General features: G+C 46.4%; 1 protein-coding gene across 2 annotated transcripts in view; it reads right to left on the minus strand.

The window, feature by feature from the left end:
• The window catches only part of nt5c2a (5'-nucleotidase, cytosolic IIa), a 149,981-nt gene that overhangs the window by 14,284 nt on the left and 118,585 nt on the right, over positions 1-17,112 (minus strand). For both annotated transcript variants that reach the window (XM_072479763.1, XM_072479762.1), the window contains 5 exons: positions 16,198-16,305; positions 9,815-9,881; positions 5,171-5,341; positions 4,807-4,858; positions 4,413-4,473 (listed from right to left, as the gene is read on the minus strand). In XM_072479763.1, the coding sequence (XP_072335864.1) occupies positions 4,413-4,473; positions 4,807-4,858; positions 5,171-5,341; positions 9,815-9,881; positions 16,198-16,305 (459 nt within the window). The remainder of the gene's footprint in view (positions 1-4,412; positions 4,474-4,806; positions 4,859-5,170; positions 5,342-9,814; positions 9,882-16,197; positions 16,306-17,112) is intronic.

Here is a 17,112-nt window from a genome sequence, read left to right on the forward strand (position 1 = left end):
AGCAACAAACGCCCCAAAATGCAGAATGAATAAACCCCAATTATTGTAGAACCCATCACTCGCACCTCTCCTTAGAGCAAATTTCACCATCTCCATGGCTAAAACCTCCAGCCCAGGCACACGGTGGAGAAACTGACTTCCACCCCAACAAGACCCACCTGCGAGCAACGAGCAAGGCAAAAGCTAAAACGTCTGTCCCCGTCTGCAACTCTGGCCGGTCCAACACCCCAAATATGGTTCCAGGGGACCGAGCTCCACATCCACGTGTAAAACCCAGAAAATGGTGCTGAAATCCATCCTCCAAAACCTTTGCAGCTTCTGGCAGGTCCAAAACATATGAATATGGTTCACAGGGCCCCTCCCACACCGCTCACAGACATCCTCCACCCCCTCAAACAGCCGGCTCATCCTGGACTTTGTACGGTGCGCCCTGTACACAACCTTCAGCTGTATTGTAGGCTGCATGTCAGCCTGGTATGGCAACTGCTCGGCCCAAGACCTCAAGAAGCTTCAGAGAGTCGTGAACACAGCCCAGTCCATCACACAAACCTGCCTCCCATCCATTGACTCCATCTACACCTGGGGAAAGCGGGCAGCATAATCAAAGATCCCTCCCACCCGGCTTACTCACTCTTCCAACTTCTTCCATCAGGCAGGAGATACAAAAGTCTGAGAACAGCACGAACAGACTCAAAAACAGCTCCTTACCCACTGTCACCAGACTCCTAAACAACCCTCTTATGGACTAACCTGGTTGCTGTATGCTTCACCCGATGCCGGTATTTATGTAGTTACATTGTGTACCTTGTGTTGCCCTATTATGCATTTTATTTTATCTTATTTTCATGTACTTAATGATCTGTTGAGCTGCTCGCAGAAAAATACTTTTCACTGTACCTCAGTACACGGGACAATAAACAAAATCCAATACAAATTAGCCCCAGTCTCACACAGGAACTCTCCGCAGCACCTCACACCACAGACCCTCCTCCAGCACCCCCGCCAAACCGGCTCTTACTCCCACTTAGCTTTAACCACCTCCATTGACACCCCATCCTTCTCCAAAATCCCCCCGTAAATCACCAATATGATCTCTCCTCCCACAACCAAGAGGCGGGCGCTGTCGGGACGAGCTTCCTCACAAACCACTGCACCTGCATGTACCGGAAACGCTCCCCCATGCCAACCCAAACTTCTCATTCAGCTCCTCCAAGCTCGCAAACCGCCTCCCAAAAACAGATCCTTCATCTCCCCGAATTCCCTCTCCGGAGCCTCACATCCATCCTCTTCAGCACAAACCCATGATTTTCCCTGATCGGCATTCTCCCTCACGCCCCTAACCCTGCTCCCAGCCTAAAATGCTGCCGAAACTGACTCCAGATCCTCAGTGCATCAAATTCAGGAGGCCTAACCCCCCCCGGCTGCCGTCCCCTCTGCAGTATCACCTTCCTTACCCTATCCACCTTTCCTGCCCAGACACACAAAGAGATCAGCCTATCTATCCCCTTGACTTGTTTAACAAAGGGGTTGGTTTAGCAGTGGGCTAAACAGCTGGCTTGTAAAGCAGAACAAGGCAGCAGCGCGGGTTCAATTCCCGTATCAGCCTCCCCAAACAGGCGCCGGAATGTGTCGACTAGGGGCTTTTCACAGTAACTTCATTGAAGCCTTCTTGTGACAATAAGTGATTATTATTATTGAAAACTGCCTTAAGCATAAAGACCGCAGGCACTAAAACAAGAACAAGAATCACGGTAAAATGTTAATCTTCACTGCCTATACCTGGCCCGCCAACAGGGAGATTATCCCACCTCAACAAATCAGCCTTCACCCTGCAATAATATTGTTTTAAATCCCAGTTTAACATACAGGCAGGTGCCCAGTCCCCAGTTTAACGTACATGCAGGTGCAGACAGGCATGTCTGCAAAAGATGTAATTAAGATGTCGGAAAAGTGAGATAATCATTCATTCCAACCGTGTACTTGTTTACAAAGAGATACCTAATGGAACCCCTGTTATGATTACTGGAGATTCCCTAGACAATTTGGGACAGTGTGTTTAGACTTAGGTAAACAGGTCATGGGATCTGAATGGGATAAAGATGATGTAATTGATGGGAGAAGCAAAGTCTGTCTGCAGTTTTGTAGTTTGATATAGGTTTGGCAGTCTGTTAGGAGTTTACGTGGCACAGCAATTTTTGCCAAATGCTGCCAGGTTGGGCAGAAGTCTGACAAGACAGAAGTATTTTCAAGCTGTCCCTGAAAAGGTCTCTCCCTCTCTCCAACCAGTCTTTCCAAGAAATCTCTACAATAGTACAGCAAGTATCCCTGGGTTTGCTAACTTTATTTACCAGTGGCTTTTGACCTGCTTTGTTTAATTGGAAATAGACAAGTTATAAGTTTGTAGTTGAAGTGTTTCCAGGTTTTTTAAAAAGAACTATTTAACTGTTAATTGTAAAGCTATTTTTTCAGTATTGTTGATATGGTTAATGTGTTAATAGTAAAGTTTGTTCTAATACAAAAGATCCCGATTTGTCAGTAGAGTCACTCCTAGGGTGAAGTATCTTTTCCTCAGTTTTACAAATTAATAAAAATTGTTTGGGTTTTGTCCGGTTTCATAATACAAATTAGGGTCTGGTAACAAAAATTGGAGGCTCTTTACCAGGATTAAAAGGATAATTCTCAGTTTACTTGGGATTATTGAATTTAAAGACGGTGGGTGTAACTGGTGCTTTCTTTCAGGTGTTGCATTCAGTCAGTTTAAATAAGGAGTGACTGGGACAATGGCTCTTTCATTGGCAAGAGTTTCTTGGGTGTGGAAGAGGTCACTCGGAGTGGTTTACGAAGGATGCTTAAAACAAAGCTTTTGGATTTGGCAGTTAGGCTGCAGTTAGCGTTACCTGTAGAGGCGAGGAAGGTAGATAATTACAGCAATAGTTCAGCATTTAAATTTAGAAATGCTGCCAGAGATGCAGTCTGAATCATTGGAATTAGCTAAAATTCAATTACAAATTAAACTGGTGCAACAGGATAAAGAAATGAGACAGCTTCAATTGGCATTAAAAGGAAGTAGAGAGACTGGCAACAGCAAAACAAAATGAAAGACAGAATGTGGCAATGCCAGCAAGGAAAGAGAGAATTTGAACTTCGGAAACTGGAATTGCAAAGAGAATATCAGCTTAAAATGGTGGCGGTAAAGACAGAAGTGGAGGACAGTCTGGCGGAAGGATTAACCCCTCCTCGCCATAATTCTGGTGCGGATATGTTTAAATATATTCAAGCACTGCCAAGGTTTTATTTTTAATCTCATTTGAGAAAGTAGCTAAACAATTGAAGTGGCCCAAAACCATTTGGGTATTGCTGGTTCAAACAAGTTAGTAGATAGAGCGAGTGAAGTGTCTGCCTGGCTATTAGGGTGTCAAGGAATTATGATGAGGTGAGAAAAGCCATCTTAAGTGCATATGGACTAGTGACAGAAACCCACAGACAGATGCTTAGAAATCTAAGAGAGAGCTAGCTTGAGAGAGAGAGCTAGCTAGAGAGAGAGGGAGAGCTAGCTAGAGAGATAGCAAGCTAGCTAGAGAGAGAGAGAGAGCTAGCTAGAGAGAGAGAGAGAGCTAGCTAGATAGAGAGAGAGATCTAGCTAGAGAGAGAGATCTAGCTAGAGAGAGAGATCTAGCTAGAGAGAGAGATCTAGCTAGAGAGAGAGATCTAGCTAGAGAGAGAGAGAGCTAGCTAGAGAGAGATAGCTAGCGAGAGATAGCTAGCGAGAGATAGCTAGCTAGAGAGAGATAGCTAGAGAGAGATAGCTAGAGAGAGAGAGCTAGAGAGAGAGCTAGAGAGAGAGAGCTGGAGAGAGAGCTGGAGAGAGTGAGCTGGAGAGAGTGAGCTAGAGAGCTAGCTAGGGAGAGCGAGCTGGAGAGAGCGAGCTAGTTAGAGAGAGAGAGAGCTAGAGAGAGAGAGCTGGAGAGAGAGAGCTGGAGAGAGAGAGCTGGAGAGAGAGAGAGCTAGTTAGAGAGAGAGAGCTGGAGAGAGCGAGCTAGTTAGAGAGAGCGAGAGAGCTGGAGAGAGCTAGTTAGAGAGAGAGAGCTGGAGAGAGAGAGCTAGTTAGAGAGAGAGAGCTGGAGAGAGCGAGCTAGAGAGAGAGAGCTAGAGAGAGAGAGAGAGCTAGAGAGAGAGAGAGAGCTAGAGAGAGAGAGAGCTAGAGAGAGAGAGCTAGCTCTAAAGTGAAAGAGTGAGACTGATGACCCTGTAGCATTTGCACAAGACTTTATTTACAGGATGCAGAAAGTATTGAGGATGCAAATTATACTCCAGGTCTTTGGGAATTTATGGATCCATAGTTTACCTCTCAAAGCATTTTCTAATCAGAGAACTGCTATTGAAACAAACAGCGTAGATGGGTTGTGTCTCACCTTGATCCGCCTCTGAATGGCGCTGATATCTGGTCGCTCGTTACTGCTGCTATCCAGGTGCCTAACAGAGGGAACAAACAAAAATTAGCAAGTTGGTAAAGAGGTAACATATAATTATATAATTCTGAGTAAGAAATTCGAATAGCAAAAAGGCAGAATGATCCATACAAATCCTAGGAATGACTTTCAGACAAGAACATAATCAAAGTATCCATTTAATTAACATTCACAAGCCAATCAAATGTCAGCTATCCTGCAATCATTTTATGTAACTATTCATTTTCATAGTTAATACAAGCTAATGAGCTGATTAAACAGTTTTCATTAATCCGCTTCAATTACATTCTCACCCTGCTCTTTTTGCTCATTACTCCAATATCTTGTTGATACTCACTTGTACAATTCAGCCAGAAACACATCCAAACTCTGCAGCTCCTCAAACAAAGCTAGAAAAGAAAGGAAAGTCACTTTGCTGAAAACATACAGACTGCCGTGGCAGGGGAATGTGCGGGAGGGGCACACAGTCAGCAAACCTTGCTAACCCGTCAGATACTGCTCCTTAGGCATCCAAATATCGGTCTAGGTGAGGTGCAAGAGGGAGGTCAGTGCACTTACACCAAAATGGGCCACTGGAATAAAGAAAACGAATGCCAGAACAGACACTGGATTGGGTGAAAGCCTCCAGGCATCTGGTTCCCACAAAACATCTAAGGAGCTGTAAACAACAGTTAATAATCATCAGTCTGCTGCTCTCTTACTGCTCTTGTCGGTCCAGATATGCAGCTCTTGTGCAAGTTCGGGGATAACCAGGAACGTTCTCCAGCCTTGCCGCTTCTTTGATTTTAGGATGTCACCAAAGATGTGGTCGCCAATGTACAAAATGTCTTTGCCTTTTGCTCCCAACAGGTCGCCCATTATATCAGAGGAACCTGAAAAACAGCCCCCAAAATCATGTGGCTTCCTCGCTTTGACTTCATACTAACATTACAGCAAGTCCTGGCGTTCCTGCAAATCACCACTTTAAGTGAAAGACTTTATGTGAATCATGGGCTCCCATATGAATCAATGTTAAAGTCGGAGTTAGGTTCATTGGACAATTCTCAACCATACAGGTTGAAATGCTGCACCGCATGTGGACAGCACTGTGCATTCAAGATGAAATAACTTACAAAATAAAAAATAACGCCTGTATAAATTCAAATTAGGTAACACAGAGTATCCTCAAAATGTTTTAAAACATCCAATTCACTGCTAGGCTGACGGCATTACTTGCTGTCTTTGCAGCAACAGACACATTACCAGCAATTACCAGGATTCTGACTCATGCTTGAAAGTATTGAAAAAGGCAAGGTGGCGAGCACTGCTGGATCACAGTGCCAGGGACCCGGGATAAATCCAGCCTTTGGTGCCATTCTCTCTGTGTGTGTGTCTGCTTGGATTTCCTCCCACAGTCCAAAGATGAGCAGGTTAAGTGAATTGGCCATGATCAATTGTCCTTAGTGTCCAAACCAGAGATTAGATGGGATTACTGGGTTATGTGGATAGGGTGGGGGCGTGGACCTAAATAAGGTCAGTGCAGACTCAATGGGCTGAATGGTCTCCTCCTGCACTGTAGGGATTGTAGCCACGTAAAATGGCTGCTTCCCTATTAATTTGGCCAAAACCCGATTTAAAATGGCTAACTGAAAAGGCTGATGGGAAAAGCAGGCAACAGGACACAAACGGACAGCTGCAGGCAGAATATCATATTCGGCTCTGGGGAAGTCGGCCCAGATCGATACTCAGGGCTATTAACAGCCCATCAACCCAGACATCTGCAGTTTAATGGGCTATCCCCGGGAACAATTGCAACATATTAGCAATTGAATGCCGGGCCAGACCTGTCGGCGCCTGCAGTGGCCGAAACAAAGACAGGTGAACGACCACCCCCCGATCGGGGAATCGCCTCACCATTGGACGTATCGAACCCAGTGATTGGGAACAAGTCCAATCACTTGAGACTCAGGGTCAAGGGCCGCCCCGGGAGGCGGGAAGCCCCTGGGCCCTATAAAGTGAGGGGCCAAGGTCAGATCTCGCTCTCTCTCCCTTCTTCGCCTGCTCGAGACCTTCGCAAGAACATCGACCAGCAAGCGTAAGTTTGACTCCAGCGATCGCTACCCGATAGAGACTCCTAGCCATCGACCCGTATCAGCCTTTTGAATCCCACGGGCCAGATCCGATTCGATAAGCCATTTGTTTCCCTGACCTGGTGGGCTCTTCCTAAAGTTAAGTATTGGCCAGTAGTGATAGGTTTATTATATAGATAGTAGCATTATTGTGTAAACATTACTTGTTGTATATAATAAATGACTGTTGATTTCAATCTTACTAAGCGGTGTGCTGACTTATTAATCATAACTTGAGCTTGAACCATGTGGCGGTATCAGAAAGATACCTGGCGACTCATGAGCAAAGGTAACGTAATCAGAACTAAATAAACTAAGGCTAATAAGAGCAACAGGATTCTATAAATCTCACTCGCAGCAGGCAGCCCTGAACCTTCAAAATCTAAATCTAATTTAAATCCCACTTTTTACCTGAAAGGAACAAAGTCTGGCTTTGGATGGCTGGGTTTTAAAAAATAAAATAAAATCAGTACAAAGAATCTTGTTAACAACGGGGCTGATCAATATTCACCAAAGAGAAGGAATTGGTGGATGTTGAGTCTGGAGAAGGGTGTGTAGATAGCCTGGGTCACATTGAGATGAGGTGTTGGGCATCTTGAAAAATATTAAGGTCGATAAGTCCCCAGGGCCTGATGGGATCTACCCCAGAATACTGAAGGAGGCTAGAGAGGAAATTGCTGAGGCCTTGACAAAATAATTGGATCCTCACCGTCTTCAGGGGATGTCCCGGAGGACTGGAGAATAGCCAATGTGGTTCCTTTGTTTAAGAAGGGTAGCAAGGAAAATCCAGGGAACTACAGGCCGGTGAGCCTTACGTCAGTGGTAGGAAAATTACTGGAGAGAATTCTTCGAGACAGGATCTACTCCTATTTGGAAGCAAATGGACGTATTAGTGAGAGGCAGCACGGTTTTGTGAAGGGGAGGTCGTGTCTCACTAACTTGATAGAGTTTTTCGAGGAGGTCACAAAGACGATTGATGCAGCTAGGGCAGTGGATGTTGTCTATATGGACTTCAGTGAGGCCTTTGACAAGGTCCCTCATGGCAGACTGGTACAAAAGGTGAAGTCACACGGAATCGGGTGAGCTGGCAAGGTGGATACAGAACTGTCTAGGTCATAAAAGGCAGAGAGTAGCAATGGAAGGATGCTTTTCTAATTGGAGGGCTGTGACTAGTGACGTTCCGCAGGGATCAGTGCTGGGACCTTTGCTGTTCGTAGTATATATAAATGATTTGGAGGAAAATGTAACTGGTCTGATTAATGAGTTTGCAGACGACACAAAGGTTGGTGGAATTGTGGATAGTGATGAGGTCTGTCAGAGGATACAGCAGGATTTAGATCGTTTGGAGACTTGGGCGGAGAGATGGCAGATGGAGTTTAATCCAGACAAATGTGAGGTAATGCATTTTGGAAGGTCTAATGCAGGTAGGGAATATACAGTGAGTGGTAGAATCCTCAAGAGTATTGACAGTCAGAGAGATCTAGTTGTACAGGTCCACAGGTCACTGAAAGGGGCAACAGGTGGAGAAGGTAGTCAAGAAGGCATACAGCATGCTTGCCTTCATTGGCCGGGACACTGAGTATAAAAATTGGCAAGTCATGTTGCAGCTGTATAGAACCTTAGTTAGGCCGCACTTGGAGTATAGTGTTCCATTCTGGTCGCCACACAACCAGAAGGATGTGGAGGCTATAGAGAGGGTGCAGAAGAGATTTACTAGGATGTTGCCTGGTATGGAGGGCATTAGCTATGAGGAGAGGTTGAATAAACTCGGTTTGTTCTTATTGGAACGACGGAGGGTGAGGGGCGACCTGATAAGAGGTCTACAAAATTATGAGGGGCACAGACAGAGTGGATAGTCAGAGACTTTTACCATGGGTAGAGGGGTCAATTACTAGGAGGCATAGGTTTAAGGTGAGAGGGGCAAGGTTTAGAGATGTAAGAGGCAAGTTTTTTTACGCAGAGGGTAGTGGGTGCCTGGAACTCGCTACCGGAGGAGGTGGTGGAAGCAGGGACGATAGTGACATTTAAGGGGCATCTTGACAAATACATGAATCGGATGGGAATAGAGGGATACGGATCCAGGAAGTGTAGAAGATTGTAGATTAGTCGGGCAGCATGGTCGGCACGGGCTTGGAGGGCCTGTTCCTGTGCTGTACATTTCTTTGTTCTTTGTTCAAAGGTTCAATTGCTAGTGCAAACAACAAGGGGGACAGGGGGAACCCCTGCCTCGTCCCTCGACACAGCCGAAAATAGTCCGACCTCCGCCGATTTGTAACACACTCGCCACCGGGGCTCTATATAGTTTAACCCAACAGATAAACCCCTCTCCAAACCCAAGTTTTTTTACACAGAGGGTAGTGGGTGCCTGGAACTCGCTACTGAAGGAGGTGGTGGAAGCAGGGACGATAGTTACATTTAAGGGGCATCTTGACAAATACATGAATAGGATGGGAATAGAGGGATACGGACCCAGGAAGTGTAGAAGATTGTAGTTTAGACGGGCAGCATGGCCTGCCTCAGCCCTTACTTCATTTTTTCAAAGACCTTTTAAATTCTCAATCTAAGCACTTACATAGAACATAGAAAATACAGCACAGAACAGGCCCCTCGGCCCACGATGTTGCGCCGAACCTTTGTCCTAGATTAATCATAGATTATCATTGAATTTACAGTGCAGAAGGAGGCCATTCGGCCCTTTGAGTCTGCACCGGCTCTTGGAAAGAGCACCCTACCCAAACTCAACACCTCCACCCAACACCAAGGGCAATTTGGACATTAAGGGCAATTTATCATTGGCCAATTCACCTAACCCGCACATCTTTGGACTGTGGGAGGAAACCGGAGCACCCGGAGGAAACCCACGCAGACACGGGGAGGACGTGCAGACTCCGCACAGACAATGACCCAATCCGGAATCGAACCTGGGATTAAAATTACAATAACCACCTCAAGGCCCGACCCACCGTTTACACCTGGACTGCTCATCCTGCACCATGACCCTACCCAAAAACCATCTTCCCATCCCTGGCTGGGGCACCCCTCCACAATGCTCCCCCCCCCCCCCAGGTCTACTGGCCCTCATATATAATCCCACACCCCAATTTGTGCCAAACTGGTTGATCTAAGCTGGTGCAACCCTCGGAGCTTGGCAATTGGCCTCAGGATAGTGGTCTGGGCACTAGTTAGACAACAGATTGTCAATGAGTGAAAAGTGAAGACAGAATTCTGGGCACTCACCACCTGAGTACACAATCCCGTGCTGGAGTGGTCCGGTGTGTGTCCCAATCTTCAGGTGGCCAGTTGCCTGTACAAATAAAAGTGAAATGCACACTTGGTACGTCTTTGAGATCTCTGCCAATACACCCTCCACCCTTCCGACACAGTCACCTCCTCCAGCCGAGATACCCTATTGTTATCAGAATAAAATGTAGATACCTTCCTGTAACTAACCCAATTAATCAGAGTCACAGAGATGAGCTTTGGGAGATCAGGCTCTTGTCCAGTCTCCACACCTGGTGACTTCAGTCAGTATCGGGCAGCACTGCAGTATATATTTTATTGTCAAGACCTTGGATCCAGATCTTCAGAGCACCCTACGTGCTCTCATCCCACGTACTCCCCGCATTGGAGATCTCTACTGCCTCCCAAAAATACATAAGGCCAACACACCAGGCCGCCCTATCGTTTCAGGCAATGGGACCCTGTGTGAGAACCTCTCTGGCTACATCGAGGGCATCTTGAAACCCATCGTACAAGGTACACCCAGCTTCTGTCGCGACACGACGGACTTCCTACAGAAACTCAGCACCCATGGACCAGTTGAACCAGGAACATTCCTCGTCACAATGGACGTCTCAGCACTCTACACCAGCATCCCCCATGACGACGGCATTGCTGCAACAGCCTCAGTACTCAACACCGACAACTGCCAATCTTCAGACGCAATTCTGCAACTCATCCGCTTCATTCTGGATCACAACGTCTTCACCTTCGACAACAAGTTCTTCATCCAGACGCACGGAACAGCCATGGGGACCAAATTCGCACCCCAATACGCCAACATCTTCATGCACAAGTTTGAACAGGACCTACTCACCGCACAGGACCTTCAACCGATGTTATACACCAGATACATCGATGACATTTTTTTCCTTTGGACCCACGGCGAAGAATCACTGAAACGACTACACAATGACATTAATAAGTTCCATCCAACCATCAGACTCACCATGGACTACTCTCCAAAATCAGTTGCATTCTTGGACACACTCGTCTCCATCAAGGACGGTCACCTCAGCACTTCGCTTTACCGCAAACCCACGGATAACCTCATGATGCTCCACTTCTCCAGCTTACACCCTAAACACATTAAAGAAGCCATCCCCTATGGACAAGCGCTCCGTATACACAGGATCTGCTCAGACGAGGAGGAGCGTAACAGACATCTACAGACGTTGAAAGATGCCCTCGTACGAATGGGATATGGCACTCGACTCATCGATCGACAGTTCCAACGCGCCACAGCGAAAAACCGGACCGACCTCCTCAGAAGACAAACATGGGACACAACCGACAGAATGCCCTTCGTCGTCCAGTACTTCCCCGGAGCGGATAAACTACGTCATCTTCTTCACAGCCTTCAACACGTCATTGATGACGATGAACATCTTGCCAAGGTCATCCCCACACCCCCACTACTTGCCTTCAAACAACCGCGCAACCTCAAACGAACCATTGTTTGCAGCAAACTACCCAGTCTTCAGAACAGTGACCACGACACCACACAACCCTGTCATGGTAATCTCTGCAAAACGTGCCAGATCATCGACATGGATACCACTATTACACGTGAGAACACCACCCACCAGGTACACGGTACATACTCGTGCGACTCAGCCAACGTTATCTACCTCATACGCTGCAGGAAAGGATGTCCCGAAGCGTGGTACATTGGCGAGACCATGCAGACGCTGCGACAACGAATGAACGGACATCGTGCAACAATCACCAGGCAGGAATGTTCCCTTCCAGTCAGGGAACACTTCAGCAGTCAAGGGCATTCAGCCTCTGATCTCCGGGTAAGCGTTCTCCAAGGCGGCCTTCAGGACCCGCGACAACGCAGAATCACCGAGCAGAAACTTATAGCCAAGTTCCACACACATGAGTGCGGCCTCAACCGGGACCTGGGATTCATGTCACATTACATTCATCCCCCACCATCTGGCCTGCAAAATCCTACCAACTGTCCTGGCTTGAGACAATTCACACCTCTTTAACCTGGGGTTACCCCATCTCTGGATCTGTAAAGATTTAATCACCTGCTAATGCTCGCATTCCTAGCATTGTTTGGCATCTTTGAATTTGTCTATGTATGTGTTTCTGGAACAGACCTCTTCATTCACCGGAGGAAGGAGCAGCGCTCCGAAAGCTAGTGACATCGAAACAAACCTGTTGGACTTTAACCTGGTGTTGTAAGACTTCGTACTGTGCTCACCCCAGTCCAACGCCGGCATCTCCACATCATTATATTTTATGGCAATCTCTGCAAGACGTGCCAGATCATCGACATGGATACCACTATTACACGTGAGAACACCACCCACCAGGTACGCGGTACATACTCGTGCGACTCGGCCAACGTGGTCTACCTAATACGCTGCAGGAAGGGATGTCCCGAAGCGTGGTACATTGGCGAGACCATGCAGACGCTGCGACAACGAATGAACGGACATCGCGCAACAATCACCAGGCAGGAATGTTCCCTTCCAGTCGGGGAACACTTCAGCAGTCAAGGGCATTCAGCCTCTGATCTCCGGGTAAGCGTTCTCCAAGGCGGCCTTCAGGACCCGCGACAACGCAGAATCGCCGAGCAGAAACTTATAGCCAAGTTCCGCACACATGAGTGCGGCCTCAACCGGGACCTGGGATTCATGTCGCATTACATTCATCCCCCACCATCTGGCCTGCAAAATCCTACCAACTGTCCTGGCTTGGTACAATTCACACCTCTTTAACCTGGGGTTACCCCATCTCTGGATCTGTAAAGATTTAATCACCTGCTAATGCTCGCATTCCTAGCATTGTTTGGCATCTTTGAATTTGTCTATATATGTGTTTCTGGAACAGACCTCTTCATTCACCTGAGGAAGGAGCAGCGCTCCGAAAGCTAGTGACATCGAAACAAACCTGTTGGACTTTAACCTGGTGTTGTAAGACTTCGTAATATATTTTATTGAGCTGACCAAGGTTACACAAGATACCATTTCAAAGTTTGCAGATGGCACAAAACTCGAAAATGCGGTTAACAGAGGGAGGATAGCAACAGAGTTCGGAAAGACATGTGACAACCTAAAATGTGCGCTACATTTGGATGGGAATGATGAGGCAATATAAACAAAATGGTGCATTATTTTGATTAGTAAGTTGTCATGTGCGAGTACCTTTCAGAAATGGGTGTTTAAGAAATGTACCTTTAAGAAATGGGTGTTTATCAGTGATGTCAGAGTGTGGGTGGAGCTGGGCTGTCTGTCAGCTTTTTACTTTCGTTTTAGGCGGTTTGCTGCAGGGTGTGTTTAGTTTCGTTTTCAGAGCTGGATAGCTGCAGTCACAGCCGGAAGGTGTACTAGTCTCTCTCTCTCTCTGTAATCTAAAGACTGTAAATCGATCCTTTGGTGATTTAAAACTAATAACTGCTCTCAGTAGTGACTTTACCTGATGTGCTTCTGTTAAAAGTTTTTTTTTTTTTTTTTTTTAAAGTGTTATGGATGTTAAAAGGACAGCTTAAGGATTGCTTAGTGTTGTAGTCTTTGGGGGTTATATTTGAATTAATGGTTGCTAAGATGTTCACTGTATGTTTTAAAAGGTTAACTTGAGTTCATAGAATAAACATTGTTTTGCTTTAAAAAATACTTTTCCATTTCTGCTGTCCCACACCTGTAGAGTGGGCCGTGTGCTCCCCATACCACAATCTGGTAAAAGTTGTGGGTCAGGTGAACTCCATGATAGACTTTGGGGTTCTCCAAACCCTGGCCCAATACAAAGTTCACAGACGAGACATAAATTTGAGTTGCGGAGTGAAGAGGATTGTCAGTGGCTACAGCAGGATATAAACTGGTTGGAGTCTTAAGACCATAAGACATAGGAGTGGAAGTAAGGCCATTCGGCCCATCGAGTCCACTCCACCATTCAATCATGGCTGATTTCAACTCCATTTACCCGCTCTCTCTCCATAGCCCTTAATTCCTCGAGAAATCAAGAATTTATCAACTTCTGTCTTAAAGACACTCAACGTCCCGGCCTCCACCACCCTCTGTGGCAATGAATTCCAAGGACCCACCGCTCTCTGGCTGAAGAAATTTCTCCTCATCTCTGTTCTAAAGTGACTCCCTTTTATTCTCAGGCTGTGCCCCCAAGTCCTAGTCTCCCCTGCTAATGGAAACAACTTCCCTACATCCACCCTATCTAAGCCATTCATTATCTTGTAAGTTTATATTAGATCTCCCCTCAACCTCCTAAACTCCAATGAATATAATCCCAGGATCCTCAGACGTTCATCGTATGTTAGGCCTACCATTCCTGGGATCATCCGTGTGAATCTCCGCTGGACCCGCTCCAGTGCCAGTATGTCCTTCCTGAGGTGTGGGGCCCAAAATTGCTCACAGTATTCTAAATGGGGCCTAACTAATGCTTTATAAAGCTTCAGAAGTACATCCCTGCTTTTATATTCCAAGCCTCTTGAGATGAATGACAACATTGCATTTGCTTTCTTAATTACAGACTCAACCTGCAAGTTTACCTTTAGAGAATCCTGGACTAGGACTCCCAAGTCCCTTTGCACTTCAGCATTATGAATTTTGTCACCGTTTAGAAAATAGTCCACTCCTCTATTCTTTTTTCCAAAGTGCAAGACCTCGCACTTGCCCACGTTGAATTTCATCAGCCATTTCTTGGACCACTCTCCTAAACTGTCTAAATCTTTCTGCAGCCTCCCCACCTCCTCAATATTACCTGCCCCTCCACCTATCTTCGTATCATCGGCAAACTTAGCCAGAATGCCCTCAGTCCCGTTATCTAGATCGTTAATATATAAAGAGAACAGCTGTGGCCCCAACACTGAACCCTGCGGGACACCACTCGTCACCGGTTGCCATTCCGAAAAAGAACCTTTTATCCCAACTCTCTGCCTTCTGCCTGACAGCCAATCGTCAATCCATGTTAGTACCTTGCCTCGAATACCATGGGCCCTTACTTTACTCAGCAGTCTCCCGTGAGGCACCTTATCAAAGGCCTTTTGGAAGTCAAGATAGATAACATCCATTGGCTCTCCTTGGTCTAACCTATTTGTTATCTCTTCAAAGAACTCTAACAGGTCTTGGGCGGAGAAATGGCAGGTGGAGTTTAATCCGGGCAAGTGTGAGGTCCAATGCATGCAGGAATTACACAATAAATGGTAGAACGCTTGCGAGTACTGAGAGGCAGAGAGATCTGGGCATGTCCACCGGTCACTGAAAGTGGCAACGCATGTGGATAAGGTGGTCAAAAGGCATACAGCATGATGGCCTTCACCGGTCGGGGCATTGAATATAAAAATTGGCAAGTCATGTTGCAGCTGTACAGGACCTTAGTTAGGCCTCATTTACAAAATGTACAGAAGCGATTTACTCGGATGTTGCCTGGTATGGAGAGCATTAGCGATGAGGAGAGGTTAGAGAAACTCGGTCTGTTCTCACTGAAATGCCTGAGTTGAGAGGTGACCTGATAGAGGTCTACAAGATTAAGAGTGGCATGGGCAGAATGGATAGTCAGATGCTATTTCCTTTGGGTAAGAGAGTCAAGTACTAGGGGACATAGGTTTAAAGTGAATGGGGAAAAGTTTAGAACAGATGTGCGAGACAAGTTTTTTTTATTACACAGAGGGTCGTAAATATATGGAAAGTGCTGCCTGGGGAGGGGGGGAGAACAGGTACGATAGCGGCATTTAAGGGGCATCTGGACAAATATACGATAGGGTGGGAATGGAAGGATACAGACTCCGTAAGTGCAGACGGTTTTAGTTTAGGCAGGTACCATGGTCGGCGCAGGCTTGGAGGGCCGAAGGGCCTGTTCCTGTGCGTATTGTTCTTATTAATGGTGTCATGGGAACCATTCTCAAGTGATTCATCAATGACCTTCCTTCCATCATAAGGTCAAAAGCGGATGTGTGCTGAATATTACACAATGTTCAGCATCATTCGTGACTTAACCCTCGGCATCCAGGCATTATTCTGGTAAATCTACAATGCATCCCCTCCAAGGTCGATATATCCCTCCTAAGGTGTGGGACCCAGAACTGTTCACAGTAACTCCAGAGGTGGTCTAATCCCGGCTTTGTCGAGCTGAAGATATCAAGGCCAGCATTCCATCAACCCTTTTGATTATTCTCTGTATCGGTTAATCACATTTTAATGATCTGTGTACCCGGGGACCCCAAGTGTGATTGGTCATTCCAGCATTTAGAATGTTCTGTCCTGCTTAGGTCCACCGGCACTGAGCTCAAATTTACAGACGCTGAAATCCATTTCATCCACTCTCAATCCAAAATGTAGAGTTGACATTTAATCTCAGGTTCTAACTATACTCACTTTGTCCACTTGCCGCAGAACTGTTCCCTCGCTGAAGAACAGCGGCTTCCGAGCGTCCACCACCACCAGGTCAAAGTACGACTGCCAGGGACGGTGGGCAGTTTCAGGCTGCAGCAAAACAAAACACATCAGCAAGAGTTTCAAACATTCCGAGCCATTATCACAGGCCTCAGTCTACACTCCATACCTAAACGGTGAGGGGAGGAACAGGTGAAGTCCTGGTAGAGAGAAACAGGAAATTATAGACCAGTAAGCCTGACGTCAGGAGTGGGGAAAATTCTAGAACCTATTATCAAAGATTTTATAGCAGAGCACTTAGAAAATAATGGCAGGATCAGACACAAGTCAACAATCTACTGGAAATCGGGGGCGGCACGGTGGCACAGTGGTTAGCACTGCTGCCTCACAGCACCAAGGACCCGGGTCTGATCCTGGCTCCGGGTCACTGTCCGTGTGGAGTTTGCACATTCTCCCCGTGTCTGCGTGGGTCTCACCCCCACAACCCAAAGATGTGCAGGGTAGGTGGATTGGCCTTGGTAAGTTGCCCTTAATTGGAAACAAAATCTACTGGAATTCTTAGGGGATGTAACTAGTAGAGTTGCCGAGGGGGAGCCAGTGGATGTGGTATATTTGGAATTTCAGAAGGCTTTTGACAAAGTCCCGCATCAAAGATTAGGGTGTAAAATTAAAGTGCATGGGATTAGGGGTTGTGTATGGCGATGGATAGAAAACTGGTTGGCAGACAGGAAACAAAGAGTAGGAATTAACGGGTCTTTTTCAAATTGGCAGGGATCAGTGCTGGGATCCCAGCTAGTCACAATATACATTAATGATTTAGATGAGGGAACAAAATATAATATCGCCAAATTTGCAGATGACATCAAGTTGGGTGGGAGGGTGAGCTGTGAGGAGGAT

Source organism: Scyliorhinus torazame, chromosome 16 (assembly GCF_047496885.1).
Source record: "Scyliorhinus torazame isolate Kashiwa2021f chromosome 16, sScyTor2.1, whole genome shotgun sequence".
Classification (NCBI taxonomy): domain Eukaryota; kingdom Metazoa; phylum Chordata; class Chondrichthyes; order Carcharhiniformes; family Scyliorhinidae; genus Scyliorhinus; species Scyliorhinus torazame.